The sequence below is a fragment of the Gymnoscopelus microlampas genome (genome assembly GCF_963454915.1).
Source record: "Gymnoscopelus microlampas genome assembly, chromosome: 6".
In the NCBI taxonomy this organism is placed as follows: Eukaryota; Metazoa; Chordata; class Actinopteri; order Myctophiformes; family Myctophidae; genus Gymnoscopelus; species Gymnoscopelus microlampas.
Genome location: NC_139943.1, coordinates 37397134 through 37416973, shown reverse-complemented (window position 1 = coordinate 37416973; position 19840 = coordinate 37397134). Strand labels below are relative to the sequence as shown.

General features: G+C 40.0%; 1 protein-coding gene across 2 annotated transcripts; it reads right to left on the bottom strand.

Moving 5' to 3' along the window:
- Positions 1-6304: 6304 nt before the first annotated feature.
- kras (v-Ki-ras2 Kirsten rat sarcoma viral oncogene homolog) lies at positions 6305-19840 on the bottom strand. Of its 2 annotated transcripts, XM_084059314.1 has the most exons (6): positions 19575-19840; positions 16326-16443; positions 14989-15167; positions 11973-12132; positions 10340-10464; positions 6305-9303 (listed from the first exon to the last, which is right to left on the bottom strand). In XM_084059314.1, exons 2-5 carry the CDS (start codon positions 16434-16436, stop codon positions 10345-10347), a joined length of 570 nt encoding a protein of 189 aa, XP_083915440.1. In that variant the 5' UTR covers positions 16437-16443; positions 19575-19840; the 3' UTR covers positions 6305-9303; positions 10340-10344. The 2 variants fall into 2 exon arrangements, with proteins under 2 accessions (XP_083915440.1, XP_083915441.1); XM_084059315.1 differs by lacking the exon at positions 10340-10464 and having other exon boundaries at positions 19575-19836.

Genomic DNA, 19840 nt, shown 5'->3' with positions numbered 1-19840 from the left:
CATTGTATTATAATAGCTCTAACAGCCGGTATAGGGAAACACTGCAAGGAGTGCTTTCAAGCCAATTACCCAGGCCTACATAATGGCATACACATAGCATAGCCTTGTCCTCCATAGCTTGTCTGCTGTCCCAGGTTATTATGGCATTTATCTGATAATAAACTGCACAGACAAATGAAAGATCTCTGATGTTACATGACATCCCCTCCCCTTTGTGGTAGAAAATCAAGAATATTATATAAATATAATTTGTTCTAGAACACCATTTACAGAATATGACTAAACAAGCAGTCCTCACTCCATGTTCCAGTCAGAGATGGGCGAAAATACATCAAAAAGTATTTTCAAATTACAAATACTGGGTCAAAACAATTATCACAATACAAAATACTTGATCATACAAGCAGAGGGTTTTTCATGGTGTTTGGAGCAGGCAGCCGAAATGTTTACCAGAGTGGCCTTGTTATCATCGAAAGCTAGACAAGAACTATGGCATGAGACTGAATTCACAATCCTACACAGAGCTGCCTCTAGTTCTGTACTTCACAGACACCAGGATACTGACCAGGGTACTGACATCGGTCAGTATAAACCTGTGCAAATGTTTAAAATGTATTGAGAATAAAATGACATATGAATTGTATAACATTACAGAAAATACAAGATCTGAAAGTATTTTTTTCCATCCCAGGCAAATACAAATTACAAATTACAAAAAAGGATTTGAAATACCTATTTAAAATACTGCTCATCTCTGGTTCCAGCGAGAGGAAGAATGTGACGAAGTAGGCTTAAACAACTTTTTGCTAGAATAAGAACTGTATCTGAAACCTAAACCTTTTGCTGTCTCTTTTGGAATTCCTAGTAGAACATGTCAAAACAACAAAACCTGATGTGATGACTTGGCTCTGTAGGTGAAGCTCTGATGTTAAAAAAGTCATCTGTCTGAGACAATGGTAAAAGTATAAAAGGGCAGGGCTGGGATGAGAGAAGCTAATAAAAGTTGCCAATGTATTCATAATCATAAAGAGTTTCATGCTGGGGATGTCCATGAATACTGATTCAATCCTTGTGTCAGCGTTTATTAAATGCTCATGGCACTTGTATAAATGGTGACATAGCACAATGTCCCTTTTTGAATGAAAAATGTAAGAAAGAATAATCTAACTATATAAATGGCGACCAACTTCCGCACCCTCGGTGTCCACACCCCACAGCTCTGTTATCGACTAAACAACGCACCGCCAGACCACATGTCGGCAACTGACTCGCCACGGCCGCCGCGCTGAATTTACGCCTCGCGTAGGGGACATCTCACTGCTAACTACACCTTTTCCACCGCGCAACATAATTAATTCTACTCACCAAAACGGAAGGGGAGGCAGCTTCGTACCGTTTACCGTGCGCACGACCTCATCACCACAACAGCACGCAGCCGCTGCGGGGGTTTTTTCCTTTTTTTCCAAACTTTTTTTTTGGTCACCATTTTCTCCAGGCACCATTTCTGGTGTAACGTGCGGCAGCATGCGCTGGGTTGCCACGTTTGTGCGGCAGCATGCGCTGGGTTGCCAGGTTTGCACAGCCAGCGCCAGAAACAAGCAACCACCTTCATGAAAAAAAAAAAAATGTTCCAGGGGTGTCCCCGCGCGTCCCAACACTCCACAGGGGGTCAGTGGACCATCAGGGGGTCCGCGGACCCCCTGTGGACCCCCTGAAACATAACAAATATTATTTCTTCTAATTTTTTCCTTTTTCAAAAAAAAGTCTCCACAGTTTTACTCCGGCGATTTGGGTCCCCCAATATACACACGGCCACGCTGGGCCCCGTGCGCGGCTGGCGTTGAGGGGGGCGTAGCCCCCCGAAACTCTAGTAATTTATATATGGGAATTATATATACAGGAATTATATACAGTAATTGGGGGCAGAGCATCTTTATGCCTGTGTGTGTGTGTGTGTGTGTGTGTGTGTGTGTGTGTGTGTGTGTGTGTGTGTGTGTGTGTGTGTGTGTGTGTGTGTGTGTGTGTGTGTGTGTGTGTGTGTGTGTGTGTGTGTGTGTGTGTGTGTGTGTGTGCGTGCGTGTGTAAGCACTGGCTTTGGCCTCAGATCTGAGGAAATGTGTTTTTTGTCATTCATAAGTATTAGCTGAATCCTCAGTTCAAGTTTTCTGTGGAGCAGGTCCTGGGTTCAATTCTTGGATCCCATCAATCATTACCACACTCATCTTGTGGTTGATAATAAGTTCACAACACCAGAACAACTTGGTCTTGGAGAAAACAAAATAATGGTTCTCATGGCCAGGGTTCAATTTGTAAAAACAAACAAACAAAAAAAAACTTGGAGGGAGGGGGACTCACACAATATTGTCTATATCAGGGGTCTTCAACGTTTTCAGGCCAAGGACCCCCTAGCTGAGAGAGAGATGAAGTAGGGACCCCGTACTGTATATTGTATAAAATTGTGTTTCAGATCAACCTTTGCTGCTCTTTTTTCCCTCTACACCTATAACTCTAAAGTTCTCCTCAGAAAAGGGATGCTAGGGTTCAAGTAATTAATGTAAAAAAAAATCTTATCACACAAAGATTTAGCGGACCCCCTGTAATAACTCTGAGAATCCCCTAGGGGTCCCGGACCCCCTGTTGAAGACCCCTGTTCTATATGACAAATAGCGAAAAAAGCCCATCTACAAGCTCACGATGTGTTGTGATGCAATTGCAATACATTGCTGCAACACGTTCAGACCTCCCAAAACAAACTGATATGACTACTACTAGGCCTAAAGCCCATGACCCACCAAATTCCAACACACTAGTTTGGGATAGCTGTCATAGCTCAGGGTAGAAGACAGGGTTAAGCAAATATCAATGGCAAATACCCCCCTCCAGCAAATCCAGCCCTGCTCATATCCCTCTCCCGACATCCTGCATAGTGATATATCTTTTTTGTCCGTGTTGTAATAAATAGTGACAAGGATAAAATGGCAGATGTGTTCCTTAAGGAATTTGGATATAGCTTAATGAGCTGAGCAGATGCTTATGAAGCACCAGATTGCTGCATTAAACCCACCCACTGTCTTGCCATGAAGACATTCATATTCAGCGTTATCATGATTAATGTAAACACCTGCACAGTAAAATCCATAGTCCTGTAGTGTTCATTTTAGTTAACTCTGAGAGTGTACAAATGCTTCCATTTGTACACTCTGTGCGTTACAAATGGATAAATAAACACTGAGGATTTCACTGGGCTCATATACTGTACATGAGATGAGGAATCAAGAAGGGTCCATCTGCAGGCTCAGAGACCGGTCAATGGAGTGATAGGACCGAGGCGTGATCAGCCCTAGGCTTGATCATAGGAACTACAACTTCATTTTTAACCCCAATATCAAAACTGATCTTATGCATGATCACAGTGGATATATAGGCTACTGTACCATAGCCACCATGCATTTAAATACAGAATAAATAATAAAGTTAGTTTTTTTTTATACAAGAGATAGAAGAGAGTTTACAATAGATTAAAGTATCGTACTTAAGTACAATTTTGAGGTGCTTTTACTTTACTTTCCATTTCTTTCTTGTGTCTTTAGTTTTTCCCTCTCGTCTGCCTCTGATGCAGGACCACACCTAGATTAGCCTTGGAAACCCATGCCTTTTTTTTTGTTTACACCTAGATAAGATAACATCGCCCATCGTCGCACTTTTGAACTAGATACCATATTCTCAACTCTCAACTCCTATAGCGATCAACTCCAAAGCAAAGCAGCTCTAGTCTACGACTAGAGCTGCGCTACAATGTTCTGAATGTGCTGAACTAAATGCCAACTTTTGCCAACAGACTGCCAGTCTGTTGTAGTCTGTAGTAATCTGTTTGGTGGAGAGTCACCTTAATGAAACCTAGAGAACGGATATTTCAATTTATTTGTACATAGTAGGTCTACGTTTAATATTTTGAGTAAACCACACTTCCTGTGATCACGCCTGGGGCCACAATCAATCTGAGACAGATCACGCCATCACTGTGAGTCACTCTCCGAGTCTGCAGATGGATGCTATTGGGAGAATCAAAACTATACAATGTAATAGAAGATAAATGATTAAGTTCCTCTGGAAGATAAAATGCAATGCTATAATCATAACACCAAAACGTGATAAATTCTGAAAGAATGTGATAAAACTACTTACAAAAAAATAATACATAAGATCACATATAGGGTACAAACCCTGCCTTCAACAATGTTCTTTTCTGAGATATGATCAATAATTTTGACCTTGGTCTTGATTGTGATCTTTTGGACCCCAAAATTAATAATGTCTTGAAAATCTGTGCATCCTTCCTCAAGTTATTTTGCTCACAGACAAACAGATACACAGACAGAATGGAGCAATTACAATACCCTGCCATGCATTGCTACAGGCAGTCTTCTGAAACTACTATAGCATCCATCCAATATCCTAAAATCCATCTGACATCCCTTGAAGGGCATATTAGAGCTGCTGGTGAGAAAGATAAATACAGATCAAATTTGAAAGTGTAATTCTATTCTAAATGTCTAACTACAAGCTAAATATTATGAATAATTGTGGATAATTAATCATTATAATGGCACACAAAATACTGAACTGCTGTGATTCCTTTGAGGGGGCTACTAGTACACACACAAATCTTGCACTGTCTGAATGTTGGCAGGCATGTGCATGTAAAACTAAAGTATGTTTTGTTCTTCAGTCAAAAACATTGACTGGGAGAACTTTTATTTCTAAAATTAATGCCGTTTCACACTGCAACATCAAGTAGCATACTATAAATCTTTCGAAGGCAATCATTTACTCCCCATTCTATTGGGGCTTTTATTGATTTATCATGTAATGATAGCGTTGGATCAAGACTATCATAGATGTATTTTATTGATTTTGACATTTGATGTGAAAGCTCAAGTCAGACTCAAACAAATACATATATCCTAGGCTAATGTAATGATAAAACATTTGATAATGTGATATAAGGAAGGGCCTCAACTTTTTGAGATACTTAAAACCACTTGAGGCCTATTGAAGAAATAGCCAAAACAATTAATCGATTTGCTATTTTGGAATATATTGGAAAATGTTTGCCTATAATGACGTGCCCAAAATAGGGACGCCAGACTTTAAGTGGTTAACAAGATTTATACGGCCATTATGTAGGGCTGTTCTCATGACCTAATGGCACTGCTTTGAACATTTCATAATTCACTTTTGTAGTCCTACAATCAGCCTGGGGTAATGTTAAGTTGAGGGCTAAGATGTTGGTAAGTTTTTAAATATCTCAATGTCAAGTAGAACACAGTTTCTATGGCTGTTTGTTGGACAGCTTTTAGAAAACTGTCACTGTCAGATCTGTTTTGGCAGTGATTAGACGGCAGGTGATAGAAATGAACTTTGGACTTTGGACTTCCATGTTGATAAGTTGATTTGTGTGTGTTGGGGGGGTGTTACAAAATAGTGTTTTACATAAACCCCACCCAACGACTGCACCGTTTATAAATTATATGCTTAGTTTCCCAGCGAGGAAGAAAATCTGGTCTTTCCTGATTAAATTCTCTTTTGGAAAGGCCGGATCTCCTTGGACCAGTACAGTACACAGAGGCTGTCTGGGAAAGTCATGCTTCAAATAGGTGTAGAAGGTTGGAGATCTCACATGACTTAAGGAAACAGTGCCCCCTGCTGGGAAAGCTCTTGTTCTGTATGGACATTGTGAGAAAGCAGGCATAACATTTCTGCTTGCTGTGTAAGAAGCTTTTGCATTTTAATTCAGAGATTTACACTATAATATACATAAGTGATTATGCGATTGCCTGGCTATTGTGCTTTGAAGGCAGTACAAATAACATGAAGCAGAAAACTGTAAATACACCTTGGCCAATAGGCATGGTAATCCTTTTTAACAGTGGTTCTCAAAATCTCAACCAGTGGTCCTTGAGGGGGTTCCCGGTGGTCCCCAGCTAAATGGAGTTGGTAACCAAATGGACTCTAGTAGATCTTTAACTCATTTAATTTTACGCTCTCAAGAGTTATTTTGATCGTTTGCCTGTCGTCTCTCCTATGGTACCACATCAATAAAGCATGGAATTGTGGACAAAATCGTAGCCAACGATAACAAAATATCTTGGGTTTGCGAGGCTAAAGGTCATCAAATGGTGGTCTGTGGCTCAAATGCCGAATAAATAATGGACCTTGATATGAAAGGGTTGAAAACCACTGCTTTATAAGACAACCAGACCTACCAATATGGATTATTTAGAACAGAAGCACAAAAGACATGTTCCTCTTTATTTTGTTCTTTATTACACATTAAATAGGAGTGGTGAGATTCATGGCAAAAAATAGACTCCTTTGAGATCAGATCACCACTCTACACTGCCCACAGATATCTCAATGGGTGTGCTGTAAAGTGGTCATTCATTCACTCCTCTAAACCTGGACCCAGTCACATACACAGAGAGGAGCGAAACTCCATTAAAGCAACATTCATTAAGACACACCAACGAAATGAAGCACAATTTACAAAATATGCACCTTTCAGTATCACAACTATACAAAGGTTGTTAAAATACGATCCAGGTATAAATGATTGACATTTCAGAAATCAGCCGTTGGCACGCAATAAAAGGAATAAGAACATTTCAAACAATTCGGTAAAACTACTTTTGAAACGGTTTTGTTAACAAGTGGGTTCCATAATTAAGATTGCATTAACAGTTATCTACTTCATGAAATAAAGAATAATGATCCATTGGGTCGAAATTCATTAAGCCTGAAAACAAAATGAATTATATTTTGGGCATTGTGTCTTTCAGTGCAGTCGTGACAAAGCCAGCCAAGCCAGAACCATTCAAGCTGCTGATGGACCAACGAGGAACAGTAGAGAACAATCATTGGGAGCAGATGGTGAAGGAGAAGCAGAAACGGTAGGCAGAAAAAGCCTTGTTCAAAGCACAGCCCAACAAGGTTGTCTTTTTGCCATCTAAATGTAGCACCAAATGCAAACATAAAAGGCATAACGCAGAACCCTTGGTGGAACAAGCTTGAAATAAAGGTTGGAAAAGGTGAAATATGAGTTGACCCGGAGGGGGAAAAAAACTAAGCGTTTTCTTTCAAAATGAATTCTGACAATTTTCTCTGAAAAACAATTTTATGGCAATTACTGCCTCATTTACTGACATCAGTTCCAGTTACACCACTCTGATACACAAGCTTTGTGAGGAAAAAAAAATATTTAACCGGAAAGTCATTTCTATTGAAAGGCAGCCCAGCAAATAATTTCAACACTTCAGCAAATGGAATCCGAACTCCGAAGTTCTCAAAAAGCTCTACAAAAGGAGAAATCTGAAAGTCCATTTGAACAATACATTTAGAATATCCTCAGTGACACCATACTATGGGATACATCCCAGGAGTTAGAAAAGGCAAGATAATAGCTGAAAATAAATTTGATTCGATAGAAAGGATTTCACTTAAAATGTTACACTATTATCTAGACAGTATTATCTAGACAGTACTAAGCCAAACGGTCCTTATGGCAGAAATAAGCCGCAGAGCAGGAATATGTGCATTTATGTCTAGTTGTTGGAAGACAAATAATCTGGATTTTTCAAATTATTGAACCTTTAGCCAAATAGTCAATCAGATGACAAATGGGCCAGAACTTATTCTATTCACCCGTTTCCTAGGCTGTGTGTTTTCCACTTCCTGTCGATTTCATTGGTCATCTGACCAGTTTCATTGGATCAAATCGACAGGAAGTGGAAAACACACAGTCTAGGAAACAGGTGGATAGGAGCTCCATCATTCTGATCGTTTTGTGATGACCACCACAAAATACTGCCATAAGGCGAAAATAACCTGTATACAATTTGGAAAATAATCCACCTAACACAAAAACAAAACAAAATTGCCTTTTATCAAGGGATGAATCTGAGCAACATTAAGTGACTCTGAACAACTCAATATTTGGCTGCTGGTCTCATATTAACGTCATTTAATAAAGAAATATAACAGGGATTTGGTGCTCCGATAGGCATCTTACGTTTTGTTGCCCTGCATCATCAACGACCCTGCAATTTGTGATATATGTCTAAAAACCACTGCTGGTTTTGTCCTCAGGCATGGGGAATATTAATGACCTCAAAAACATGAAAAACGTAACACTATATAATGTCTGCTTGGGTCAGAGATCCCCACTCCAATAACTGTGTCGTACAGTATTTGCAAGACTTTGTAATTCCATGGTCATCAAGGACACAATGCATGCAAAATAAGTCTCTTATGGTGGCAAGAAAGAACCACCCACACAATACGAAAGCATTGACAAAATGTAAATTATAATAATATCCAAGTCAGGTGTTAAAACATTGTGGAAGCGAAGGAATTCACATGCATACTTTAAACAACTAAGTCATACCTAAGAGAGATGGGGGGCATTACACAGTGGCTGGGATATTTGGACTTCATCCATCTACGTGTTTGGTCCGTTCTCCTCATCTTACTTTGAGTCTAATTGAATGGGATGAAACAGTCTTTGGCATCCCATACTTGAAAGGGTATTGTAAAACATTTGCATGTCATGGCCTTCCAGCAAAGGAATACAAAAAAATAATGCAAGTTGTAACTAAATATAGTTAGTCTAAAAAAGGTGTTGTGACAACAATTCAGCGGTTATATAAAACCCTCCAATTCAACAGAGCAATCCTACCAATTGAAAACAAAAATCAATAAAATTTAACCACTTGAACCCTACCATCCCTATTCTGGGGCAGAAAATACATCGACAAGCTTGTAGATCTATTTTCAGCAAAGATATTTAGTGTAGAGGGAAAACAGAAGGGGGCCTAGTATAGAGCCCTTGGGAATCCAGTCAAAAAAAAGTATAGGGTTTAAGTGGTTAAAGATAAAAGTAAGCTCAAACAGGCTGCTGGACCAACACATGTGGGCAACTGGCACTAATAGGAAATAAAGCTTATTGGTTTCCGAGTAGAATATAACAGAAAAGGCAGAAGAGAAAAAAAACAGGTCAGGTTCATTTTAGTATTCACTAAGATGGGTATTGAGAAAGAGGCTAATAATTTAGTGTAATGTACAAAATGTATTAACTGTTCAATGTGTTTTCTTTTTTTTAGTCTGTCTTGAAAAAAGGGGGTTGATTATTCACATAAGTGTACACTTTGTCTTGGACTTCTTTTTCTTCTTCTTTCCTTCCTTGCTCATCTTCTCCTTATGTTTCCGGATTTCTCGCACTAATGTGTAAAAGGCATCATCAACTCCCTGAAAAGAAAGAAAGAAAAACATTGTGTTATTATAGTACTTTAAAATAGATATCAAATACATGTGGAAGAAAATCTAAAATCAAATAAAATGGTGAATGTATTTTTTTCCCATTAAATTTTACTTGAAATGCAGTTTATGAAATTGGTAATACCACTAATTTCCATCTTGAGACCCGATTACAGATCTATCACTAACTGAACTAATTATAGGCACAAGAAATCAGTGGCCAGTTAGAGACTTTTGGTGTTTCTTTTTTATCATTTATTCTTAATTTGTTTGTTTTTTAATATCCAGGTCAGATTCATGGGTTTTACCCTAATCATTGAAAGCCATCCTGGAACCAGTGATATCTGTCACATCATAGAATAGAGATCACGTCAATTCTCACAATTCTGTCTTTAAATATTCACAAAACAGATCCAAATGTCCTCGGGAATAATACAAAGCTGAAATTCAGTGGTATTCCCTTTTATAGGATTAGAAAGATGTTTGTTTTTCGTTTATGTTGCCATACTCAAACAGATTTGACATTATATCAGGGAGAACACAGCAAAGAGTTACGAAGATTTTGTATATGAAAGAAAAACTCACATTCTTTTCCCAACACGCACACATACACAAACCTTTTGCACAATGACCCATTATCTCTTCCAGTCTCTTATCACACCACCTTGGGAATGTTTCAGTGCTTGATTTGGGCCCAGATTACCATTTAAGTCTCCATTAATCACAAATTGACTCGACACAGTTCACAGTTCTCCATCCACATTGATTTCAGCCGATTAAGGAATTGATCAACCATGATGTACAGTTACACAAAAAAAACACATCACAAGAGAAATCAAGAGGCACACCAATGTCCACTTAGAACCGCACCACAGCTACCCCAGCAGAAACCAAAAGGGTTAACTTGGGAGAGCTCACAAAGCACCAGTCCCTCCCCTCTCTCCGCGTGCCGTCTTCCCTGCACGCCCCCCACCAGAGCCCCCCACCAACACACAGACCTGGCCGAGGCGCGGCTGCATACACTTACCCCTTTCACATCACAACACACTTTTTAAGCTTGACGCAGCGCGGAGTCTTTTCTTCCTTGCTGAGCTTATTGAGCCGGTACAGCCTGATCTCCCGTACCAGAGTGTAAAAGGCATCCTCCACTCTCTGTAGTGTGAGAGACAACTTCCCTCAATGTTAGGGAATACAGGGCGACACACAGGTCCATGTGTAACAGATTACGGAATGGATGCACCCGTGAATTAGGAGATTGTACAGGGATCGTGTAGATCTCGTGTAGCACCAAAGTGATTAGCAGGCCAACAATCTGAGGGGATATGCGCTTTAGGATTGACTTAACCACATGAACCCTAGCTTCCCTATTCTTGGGAGAACATTTGACAAAAATAGCCAATGTACAAACTCACAATGCAGCATGAAACATTGTGAGCCATGTAGATTGGATATTTTCGCTTAAGAGATTTGGTGTAAGGGGGAAAAAAGTGGGCCAAAAATAGACCCATGGGGGACCCTGGTCAACAAAGTACAGAGGCTATATAGGGTTAAAGTGGTTAACTTTATATAGGCAAATCGGGGTTGCATGTAATGACATAAGCTTTTTAACAGCTATAGCTGAGTTGTCTTTGATAAAAGCAAAACACTGACATCTGATAAACAAACTGACTGGCTGTGAAAGATAGCGATCGGTGCAATAGTAGTAGCAGCAACCTTGTGGACAGTAAATCACAGGTACACCCAGATGGAGAGATTGGATTGCAGAGAGAACTAATTAGAGAAGAATCATTGGATCATCAAGTGCCCAGCACCATAGGGAGCTGTGATTACCCCCCCAATTGCCCCGAAGAGATCAGGAAAAGGTTTGCATACACATCAGTGCCATCCATCCAGCCACACAAGGCCATGCTTACAGCACACACAAGTGGATGTCACCCTGCAGCATGGTACCTCCTCCAGCACCAGGTCACAACAACAGTAGACATTAGCCAGAATCATTTACCCCTTCAAGTAATTATAGACATTTCCCAGCCATGCGGATTTCATGACACATATCCACTGATCGTTGATTCCTTGCGATATAGGATCCATTAGAGAAGGCCCTGATGATGAAATATTTTCACATATCCACAACATGCACTAATTCCATTAGCACCCATGAAAAGCATTAATCAATTAACCAAAGAGTCTTTAAGGATGCACAACACATTGCCGGAGACATTTCCAAGCCCTGTTATTCAACATAAAGATCAAACCCCCATAAGAGTCAAATGACCTTAGCATTTCATGTGACTCAAGCACTAAGATTAGCGAACCAGTGCACGTACACCTGAAAACAGCTGCTATGAGCTTATCTCGCAGAATAATTCTAATTGATTATGCTGTGACAAAAAAAAATGGTTGTAGAACTGCTGGATTGTTAATGGTGTGACACCCCAGATTCAACCAATGGGAAGCTTATGTGAGAAGTTGTGTGCCAAACTGACTACTTCAAAAGAAAAGAAATAGCTGATTTATATGTGGTTGCGCAGCAAAAATAGCTGATCTACATGATCAGCTAGATCTGCCATTTTCGGTGTGACACCACCGCGTAACTAAGTATAAATGCCCCTCAAGTATCCGAGTGTTCAGGTGTGGTTCATCGCTGCCTGGACTCTCACCTGTCTGGTTTTGGCTGAGGTCTCGATGAAGGGGATGCCGTAGCTACGTGCTAAGTCCTGAGCCTGCTTGGTGTCCACTGTCCGAGACGGAAGGTCACACTTGTTCCCCACCAGCACCATGGGGACATCCTCCGAGTCCTTTACTCGCTTGATCTGTTCTCTGGACAGGGACAGGAATGTCAGGAATAAGAACCCATGTTTAGAGCCCAAACAATGGAGATTTTTGATTCTCGATATTGCAATGTCCTAGCCCACCATTTACAAATGTTTGAACTGATAATTGTAAAAAGAAAAAAAAATCTTATAATTATTAATTTGACATACTTATATTTGATTGATTACATATTTGAGAACATAAAATAGTCAACATACATATACATATATACATATACATACACACAAAGTCGACCAGACAGACAAACCCTGACTCAGTAGAACATACTACTGAACGTACACAGCACGTTGAATCATGTGTCAGTTTAATTGATTCAAAATAACACAGCAGGTCAAGCCGAAACAGGCGATCCAGTTGGTAATGATGGTAGACAGTTCACACAACAGGACTCAATCTAAGCCAGGACAATCCTGTTTGGGTCCAGAGCCAAACAAAATAAATCCCAGGGGCTCACAGTAGTTGTTGGTAACTCGACAATTAAAGATAAGGAAGAAGTAACCCATTTGGGATGCATACAATAACTCTTTATCTGGAGAGAGCATGACACTGAAAGTTATCATGAAGGTAAACCAGAGGATAACATTTCTTGCTAGACAGAAATGCGCTAATAATACTGGCAGGGGCATTGGTACAATGTGGCTCAAAGTTGAGCCCCTTGGGGTTCCAAGAATGGAACCCCAAGGTTCCATTCTTGGCCCATTGCTTTTTCTCTTGTATGTCAATCATATTTGTAGTCAATCTAAGCATTGTAAGTATCATATGTATGCCGATGACACAATTCTGTACTCTTGTGCTCCTTCTTTTGATGTAGCAGTTTCAAACTTGGCCTCAGATTTTGTCTCATTGCAGCATGAATTGGTAAATAGCAAATTGCTATTAAACGGCCAAAAAACCAAGGCCATGCTATTTACTCCAAATAGAGCTGACATTATCCCCCCAAATATCACCACCTTGGAAGGAGTAACCATCGAATGGGTGGTGCTTTACAAATATCTGGGAATTTGGTTGGATAACAAGTTAAACTTCAATCATCACATTGAAGCGTTGATTAAGAAGTTAAAATTCACAGTAAGCTTCTTTTATAGAATGAAGTCCTGTTTTTCTTTTGCTTCAAGGAAAAGGCTGGTCACTGGCCTGTTTATGTCGCAACTCGACTATGGCGACATTGTGTATCGATTCGCCTGTCCCTCAATATTGGGTAGACTTGATCCCCTTTATCATGCTGCGTTGAGGTTCATTACCAGCTCCACCTATAGGACACATCATTGTATTCTGTATTCCCTAGTAGGGTGGTCCTCCTTAGCATCTCGCAGGTTGCTACATTGGTACACTTTTATATATAAAGCCATTCTTGGAAATTCCCCCTCGTACATTTGTTCAAAATTTAATCTTGTCCAAAATTCGCTTAACCTCAGATCGAATGCCTGGATGCGCTATGTCGTACCCACTACTAAATCTGAGGCAGGGAAAAAAACCCTTGCGTTTTTTGGGCCTTGGTCATGGAACGATCTACAGACCAGATTAAAATTGGCTTCATTGATCCCTCTAGTGTCTTTTAAGAGGATTGCCATGGGCACATTCTCCAACCATTGCTCCTGCTTTGACAAGTAGCAATTGCTGTGATCTTAGTCTTATATTAGTTTATTAGTTTTATGATGTATTGTTGTTATTAGTATTTTAAATAGTCTGTATTGGTGCTATTGGTAGTAGGTCTTTGGTATTACGGATGTCATGTTTGTCTTTGTTTTGTTATGTCCTGTATTGTCGTTACTGGCAGAGCTGTGTAACATTTTATTTGCCTCTTCTCTTGGCCAGGGCACACTTGTAAAAGAGACACTAGTCTCAATGTGATTTCTCTGGTGAAATAAAGGTTAAATAAAAAAAATAAAAAAAAGGAAAGTGTTATTCAAATAAAAATATGTATGTTTCACAGGATCATAAATAATGCTGCATCTAAATAACTGCATGAATATTTTCTCAAGGTCAGCCCAGTACATAAGGTACTCAACCAGTGGAAGCTCCACTAATTTTGTGCCTCACGTATCAGCAGCTGTATGGACCAAAGTTCATTCCTGTACACTGCAACAGATGCATGGAACGAGCTGCCCACAACCATTGGCTCCATGGCTAGTTTTAAGTCCTCCCTTAAGAGATGGCTCACTACCAGCGCAACCTGAAGTACATTTTTTATTAGGGTTCTGGCCAATTCTGACAGTTCTAATAAATATATAAATTAAAAATATATATAAAATATAAATAAATTAGGAACATTTAACTTTACTAATACAATGAACAAGTAAATATAAAATACACAAACAAAGCCATTTTCAAAGTTTTAAAAAATTGCCATTCTACAAGCTATGCGACATGGTGTGAGCTTGTACTGTAGATCTGCAGATTGTGCAAACCGATATTGCTCAATGTATTTGTAAACATGGTTATGCCTTATTTCACATTTGATATAACTATTAGGGAATATTAAATTTGGGTGAACTATCCATTTAATTAAACTCCCTTTTTAATTGAATTCATAATGCCACATGAGTTGTCAAAGTTACATGTCAACACAATGGACACTTGTCATTTATTGAACAACTCCCTCATGAATTCCAAGTGACAACTTATTTCAACATTTCATATTAATTGATGTACCAAGACAAAAACATGAACAAAATAAACGGAAACATGTCTTTATGGACCCCCCTCCCCCCCCCTACACTGTTAGCATGCATCACCACCTACAGTATAGCCATTATAAGGACCTTACAACTTGACCTTGCAGAGGCATTTATGGGGCCAGTGGTCTGGTAAACACTCTCCCTACCCTAGCCATTGGCTCACCTATAGTGGTGAATGTCCTCAAAGGACTTGGTGTTGTTGATGGCGAAGACACAGAGAAAGCCCTCCCCTGTCCTCATATACTGGTCCCTCATAGCGCTGTACTCCTCCTGACCTGCAGTGTCTAGGATGTCCAGGAGACACGTCTCCCCGTCAATCACCACCTGCTTTCTGTAAGAGTCCTGGAGGAGGGAGAGGTTGAGCATTCATCAGGACTCAAGTAGCCACTTACAGTTCAATAATAAAGTAACAATTGTGGGTCTAAGGGGGTGATCCCACCAAGATCCATCACTACAGGTTCAGAAACACCTTGGTAAACTTGGGTCTGTGCACAGAAAGCGCTTTTGAGCTGCCAGCGCTAGCGCTGTATTGGCGCTCTTGGCTATTAACAAGGCACTGATGAGCAGTGCGACCCCGTGCCTTGTGCTTAAAAGTTGAGAATTTTCACTTTCATGCGACTCTACCATTACAAAAACATGATGTGCAGCACAAGACAAGCACACACCAGGCACACAATAGCACAGGAATACAATAATTTTATTGGTGATGCATCTTGGTGTGATCACCCCCATACATTTAGAGCTCATTAAATTAAGTATTAAATGCAGTACATCATGTTGAAAGAATTTGAGCTACAAGGCAAAGCTGCAGAATGCATTCTCTCAGACTCAGCATAAAACATCAACTTTGCTGTTGTGGTAGGACACTCCATCTTCCCGAGTTTATAGCACTCAGAAAATATAATGGGGTCGTAATTTCTAATGTGTCAGATCATCCAAGCACTTAATCTCAGATATCCATCATCTGTTTAACTGAAGGTGCATCATTACTCTGTTGGTGGATTAACCGTGACTTGAACGCTATATACACTTCATTGACCATAGTCCCGCAGGGGTCTATACTAGGCCGCCTCCTTTTTTCGCCCTCTACACCAAATCTGCCGAAAATAGTTGATCTACAAGCTCACAATGCGTTGCGTCTTGCAGATCTGCCATTTTCACCCCAGATTAGGGACGCTAGGGTTCATGTGGTTAAACAGGCTATTTCAAATATTATCAGGCATTCAAATAAAGCACACTAGAGCATCAACTTGCAACTGTAAATAAATAATTGATTACAATTATTATCTGAATGCTGTAATGAATGATTTGCACGGGTCTAACTGGACCACTGAGGAAGACAGGGAGGCATGCACTGAAAATTATAAAAAACCTGTTTGGTGTCTTTTCAGCACTTAAAACAAGAAAAACCTGCTATAACACGATAAAAAGTTTCTACTCCCCCCCCAGACATAAATACACATGGAGAAAGTCTCTCCGACACACACATATTGCACTTACCTCTATGGTGGGGTCATATTCATCAACAAAATGATTCTGGATGAGCTGGATCGTAAGTGCGCTCTTGCCCACGCCACCAGCTCCCACCACCACCAGCTTATATTCTGTCATGATTCACCTATAGGACAGGAAAGAAACAAATACAAGAACAGAATTAAAAAACATTTGGAAGTACAGTACATGAGGCATTTCCAAGGACATGAGCAAGGTGAACCCCTGGTGGGTAGTGTCAAGGAATGACATTAGGGAGCAAACCAAAACTTCATGCACACAACTCATCTGTATACTGTACACGAGAATTAAGCAAGTCCCAATTGTTTATTTACATGTCAAATTATATCTGTTTCCATGTCATAAGAAACGGAAGGAGTTTTGTTTTAATTCAGTTTTCTGAAAATGATGACTGCAAAGAGGATAAAAACACACAAAACAGTTGCCATGTTAAATCCTAGAAAGTGGACTGAGCAATGACAACTAATCCCAGGCAGAAATCTATGACATTTCATTAACGTTCCAAAATTGACAAGGAACTGGAGGCTTCTTCTCTGGGCCAGCAGTGTAATGATCAATAGCGTTTTAGCCACCCTTTGCAGTACATATGGCATTCTAAGTACTCTACAGCACAGCCCTGGGGTCAGGGAGGAGCACATTGTCTAGTCTAGAGAAGACAACAAAAAGACACCATGGTTTGGCAGGTACGATCTGTATAACAAAACTATACGTGTATAGAAGTAGTTACTGTAAAGAGGGAAAAAAAAAAACTATTTAGCTTTTTAACTCCTTTAAATCTGTGGTTCTCAACATGTGGACCAGGACCCCCAGGGGGGTCCCCACATGATTTTAAGGGGGTCCACAGATGACAGTGACGTAACAATTTAAGGACTGTTAAGATCTTTTTAATACCTAAAAAAAAAGAAAGAAGAAAAAAGGCCATTACTGCATCAAAAGTAATCAACAAACTATACTATAAAAACTGGTCAAATTGTCTAATATTATAAGAAAGAGGAAAACATTGTGAAAATAGCAGATCTACAAACTCACAACGCCTCGCGAGCTTGTAGGTCTGCCATTTTCACAATATTTATCTGTGGAACAGAGTCAAACAAAAATGTAATGCCTCAACTCCTACATTCCAAGTGCTTATCAGGGTGGGAGGTCCCCAGTTCAAATATGATTATTTAGGGGGGGTCACGACCTGAAAATGGTTGAGAACCACTGCTTTCAATGATCAGTTGAACTTGTATGTGACATTGCACACTCAACAGGATCATGCATTAGATTGCAGCAGTAAAGGTTTAACATGCCTTGTGCGACTATTAAGCAAAACATATAATGTTATCGTAAATGGCCTTATCTTTACCTGAAGATAGATTAGAGTTAGTGCCAGTGTCACACGTCTTTACCATAACAGCACGGACCTTATATCACAGGCCACATATTCGATACAAATATTGCCACACGTTTCCATCCAATTGCATTGCAAAAGTAGGCATCGATTGGTTGGCTGGCCGTGACACCTGTACAGCGAGCTCTCATGTACAGTCAACAGTGTTGCCATGTGCGCTTATCATAAGCGACTTTGGGCTGTTTTTTCTGTAAAGTTGATTGTAAATATTGGTGGTTGCGTTTTTTGGGGGCTTTTTTATGTTGTTTAAACCAGTGTTTCTCAAACATGTTCATATCAAGGACCCCCAAATGAATATGGATTTGTCCACAGACCCCCCCCCCCATCTGAAAATATTTTATGCCAGGGACCCCCATACAAGATGAGTTGTTAAAATGTTACACAATTATTCCACATTTTCTTCAAGATTTGTGAGCTTGTAGATCGGCTATTTTCAAATAGCCAATGGATGTGTTTAAAAGGGCAAAGGGCTCGCTTCTTTTGGGCTTTTTTCATAAGCCTGGTTGCTTGTTTCTCTCGCAAAACCTGGCAACACTGACAGTCGAGCATGTAATAAGAGGGACTCTGCGTCCATCACTGATGATGATGTATGTCTAGTCACTGAAATTAACAGGCTAATCATTAGATCCAGCTATGGTGATTATAAATATGTGAGCTGTAAGCAACCACTACCATTTCAATAGCTACCACAGTGCAGTTTATATTAATCGGATTCTATTTTGATTAGGCCTTTCAACTTTTCACTGAGTCCAAGGAAATACATGTTATGGTCAAGTCTTGCAGTTGTAAATTGCCTTTAGGTCAGGGGTCTTCAACAGGGGGTCCGGGACCCCTAGGGGATCCTAGGCTACTATTAGTCCTCCAAATCTAAATGTGATATAGGATTATTATTTTTTACATTAACCACTTGAATCCTAGCATCCCTATTCTGAGGGTAACTTTAGCCCAAACTAGCAGATCTATAAGCCCAAACACCTCCTGTGAGCTTGTAGATCGGCTATTTTCGGTAAAGACTGAGGTTTAGTGTAGGGGGAAAAAGAGCAAACCAAGTACAGAGTAAAAGGTCAATTTTACTAGTAAGTATTGAGGGGTTAAGTGGTTAAATGTCTGAAAATACACATTAACATGAATACAACATGACAGTGCTGTCAAACAAGTCTATGAAGCCATCTATGAAATCTGTGAAAACATTTAATCTGCAAGACAAGTGTATACAATATGTAGTGAGGGTCCCTGCTTCATCTCTCTCTCAGCTCAAAGGTCCTTGGCCTGAAAAACGTTGATGAAGACCCCTGCTTTAGGTCCAATGACCATGGCAAAAAAAGGATGCCTCTAATGGCTTTGCTGTACACAACTTAACCTGGCTTGACGATAAGTGTACCTAAAAGCAATCGACTTCCCAACAGAAGAGGGTTGTGAGCATTGTTAGCCTAGCCTTCCAAGGAGATCCATTCCACACACAGCCTCCAAGAAGCTAAAATACCCCTTTATAGGAGTCATTATCTCAATAGTTCACTTTAATGCAAACATGGCTGGTACTAGTGCGTGAAAAAAACAAACGTTTTAAAGCACAATCGCTGCTTTAAAGAACAACCCAGATTGTTTAAGCCGCCATAAAACAGGCTAACTGCAAAAGGTCTGCATTGCAGGGCCAGACAGTAGGTTAACAATTGGGGCGTAGTTTGTATTAAACAACGAGACTTTCGCCGGCGAATATCTCTCAAGTGATCCGAGTGAGAAGATCCAAAGTGGGCTAATTAACCTATTTAGATCTACTAGATCGATAGATGTCATTCCCCCCAAAATATGGACACAAATGTAACGATCCGATCCATTTGTTTTACCTTTTAGCGTGTGGAGTTCCGTGTCCGAAAGTAGCGACCCTAAAGAAGTCAAGCTGATGATAATCCTCCCTTTTCACTCGATCTCTGCATTTCCTATTTCACACCGAAACGCCTCAGCATTTAAGTTGTTTATAAGTTTGTTTCAAAAGCAAAAATAGGAACAACAACGCGAAACTGTACAAATTAATCGCTAGAACTTTCCATTTGATCCGGCGTTCTGGCCTAGCTGCTCAGGTCGGCCTGTACGCGAATAATATGGGCGGATA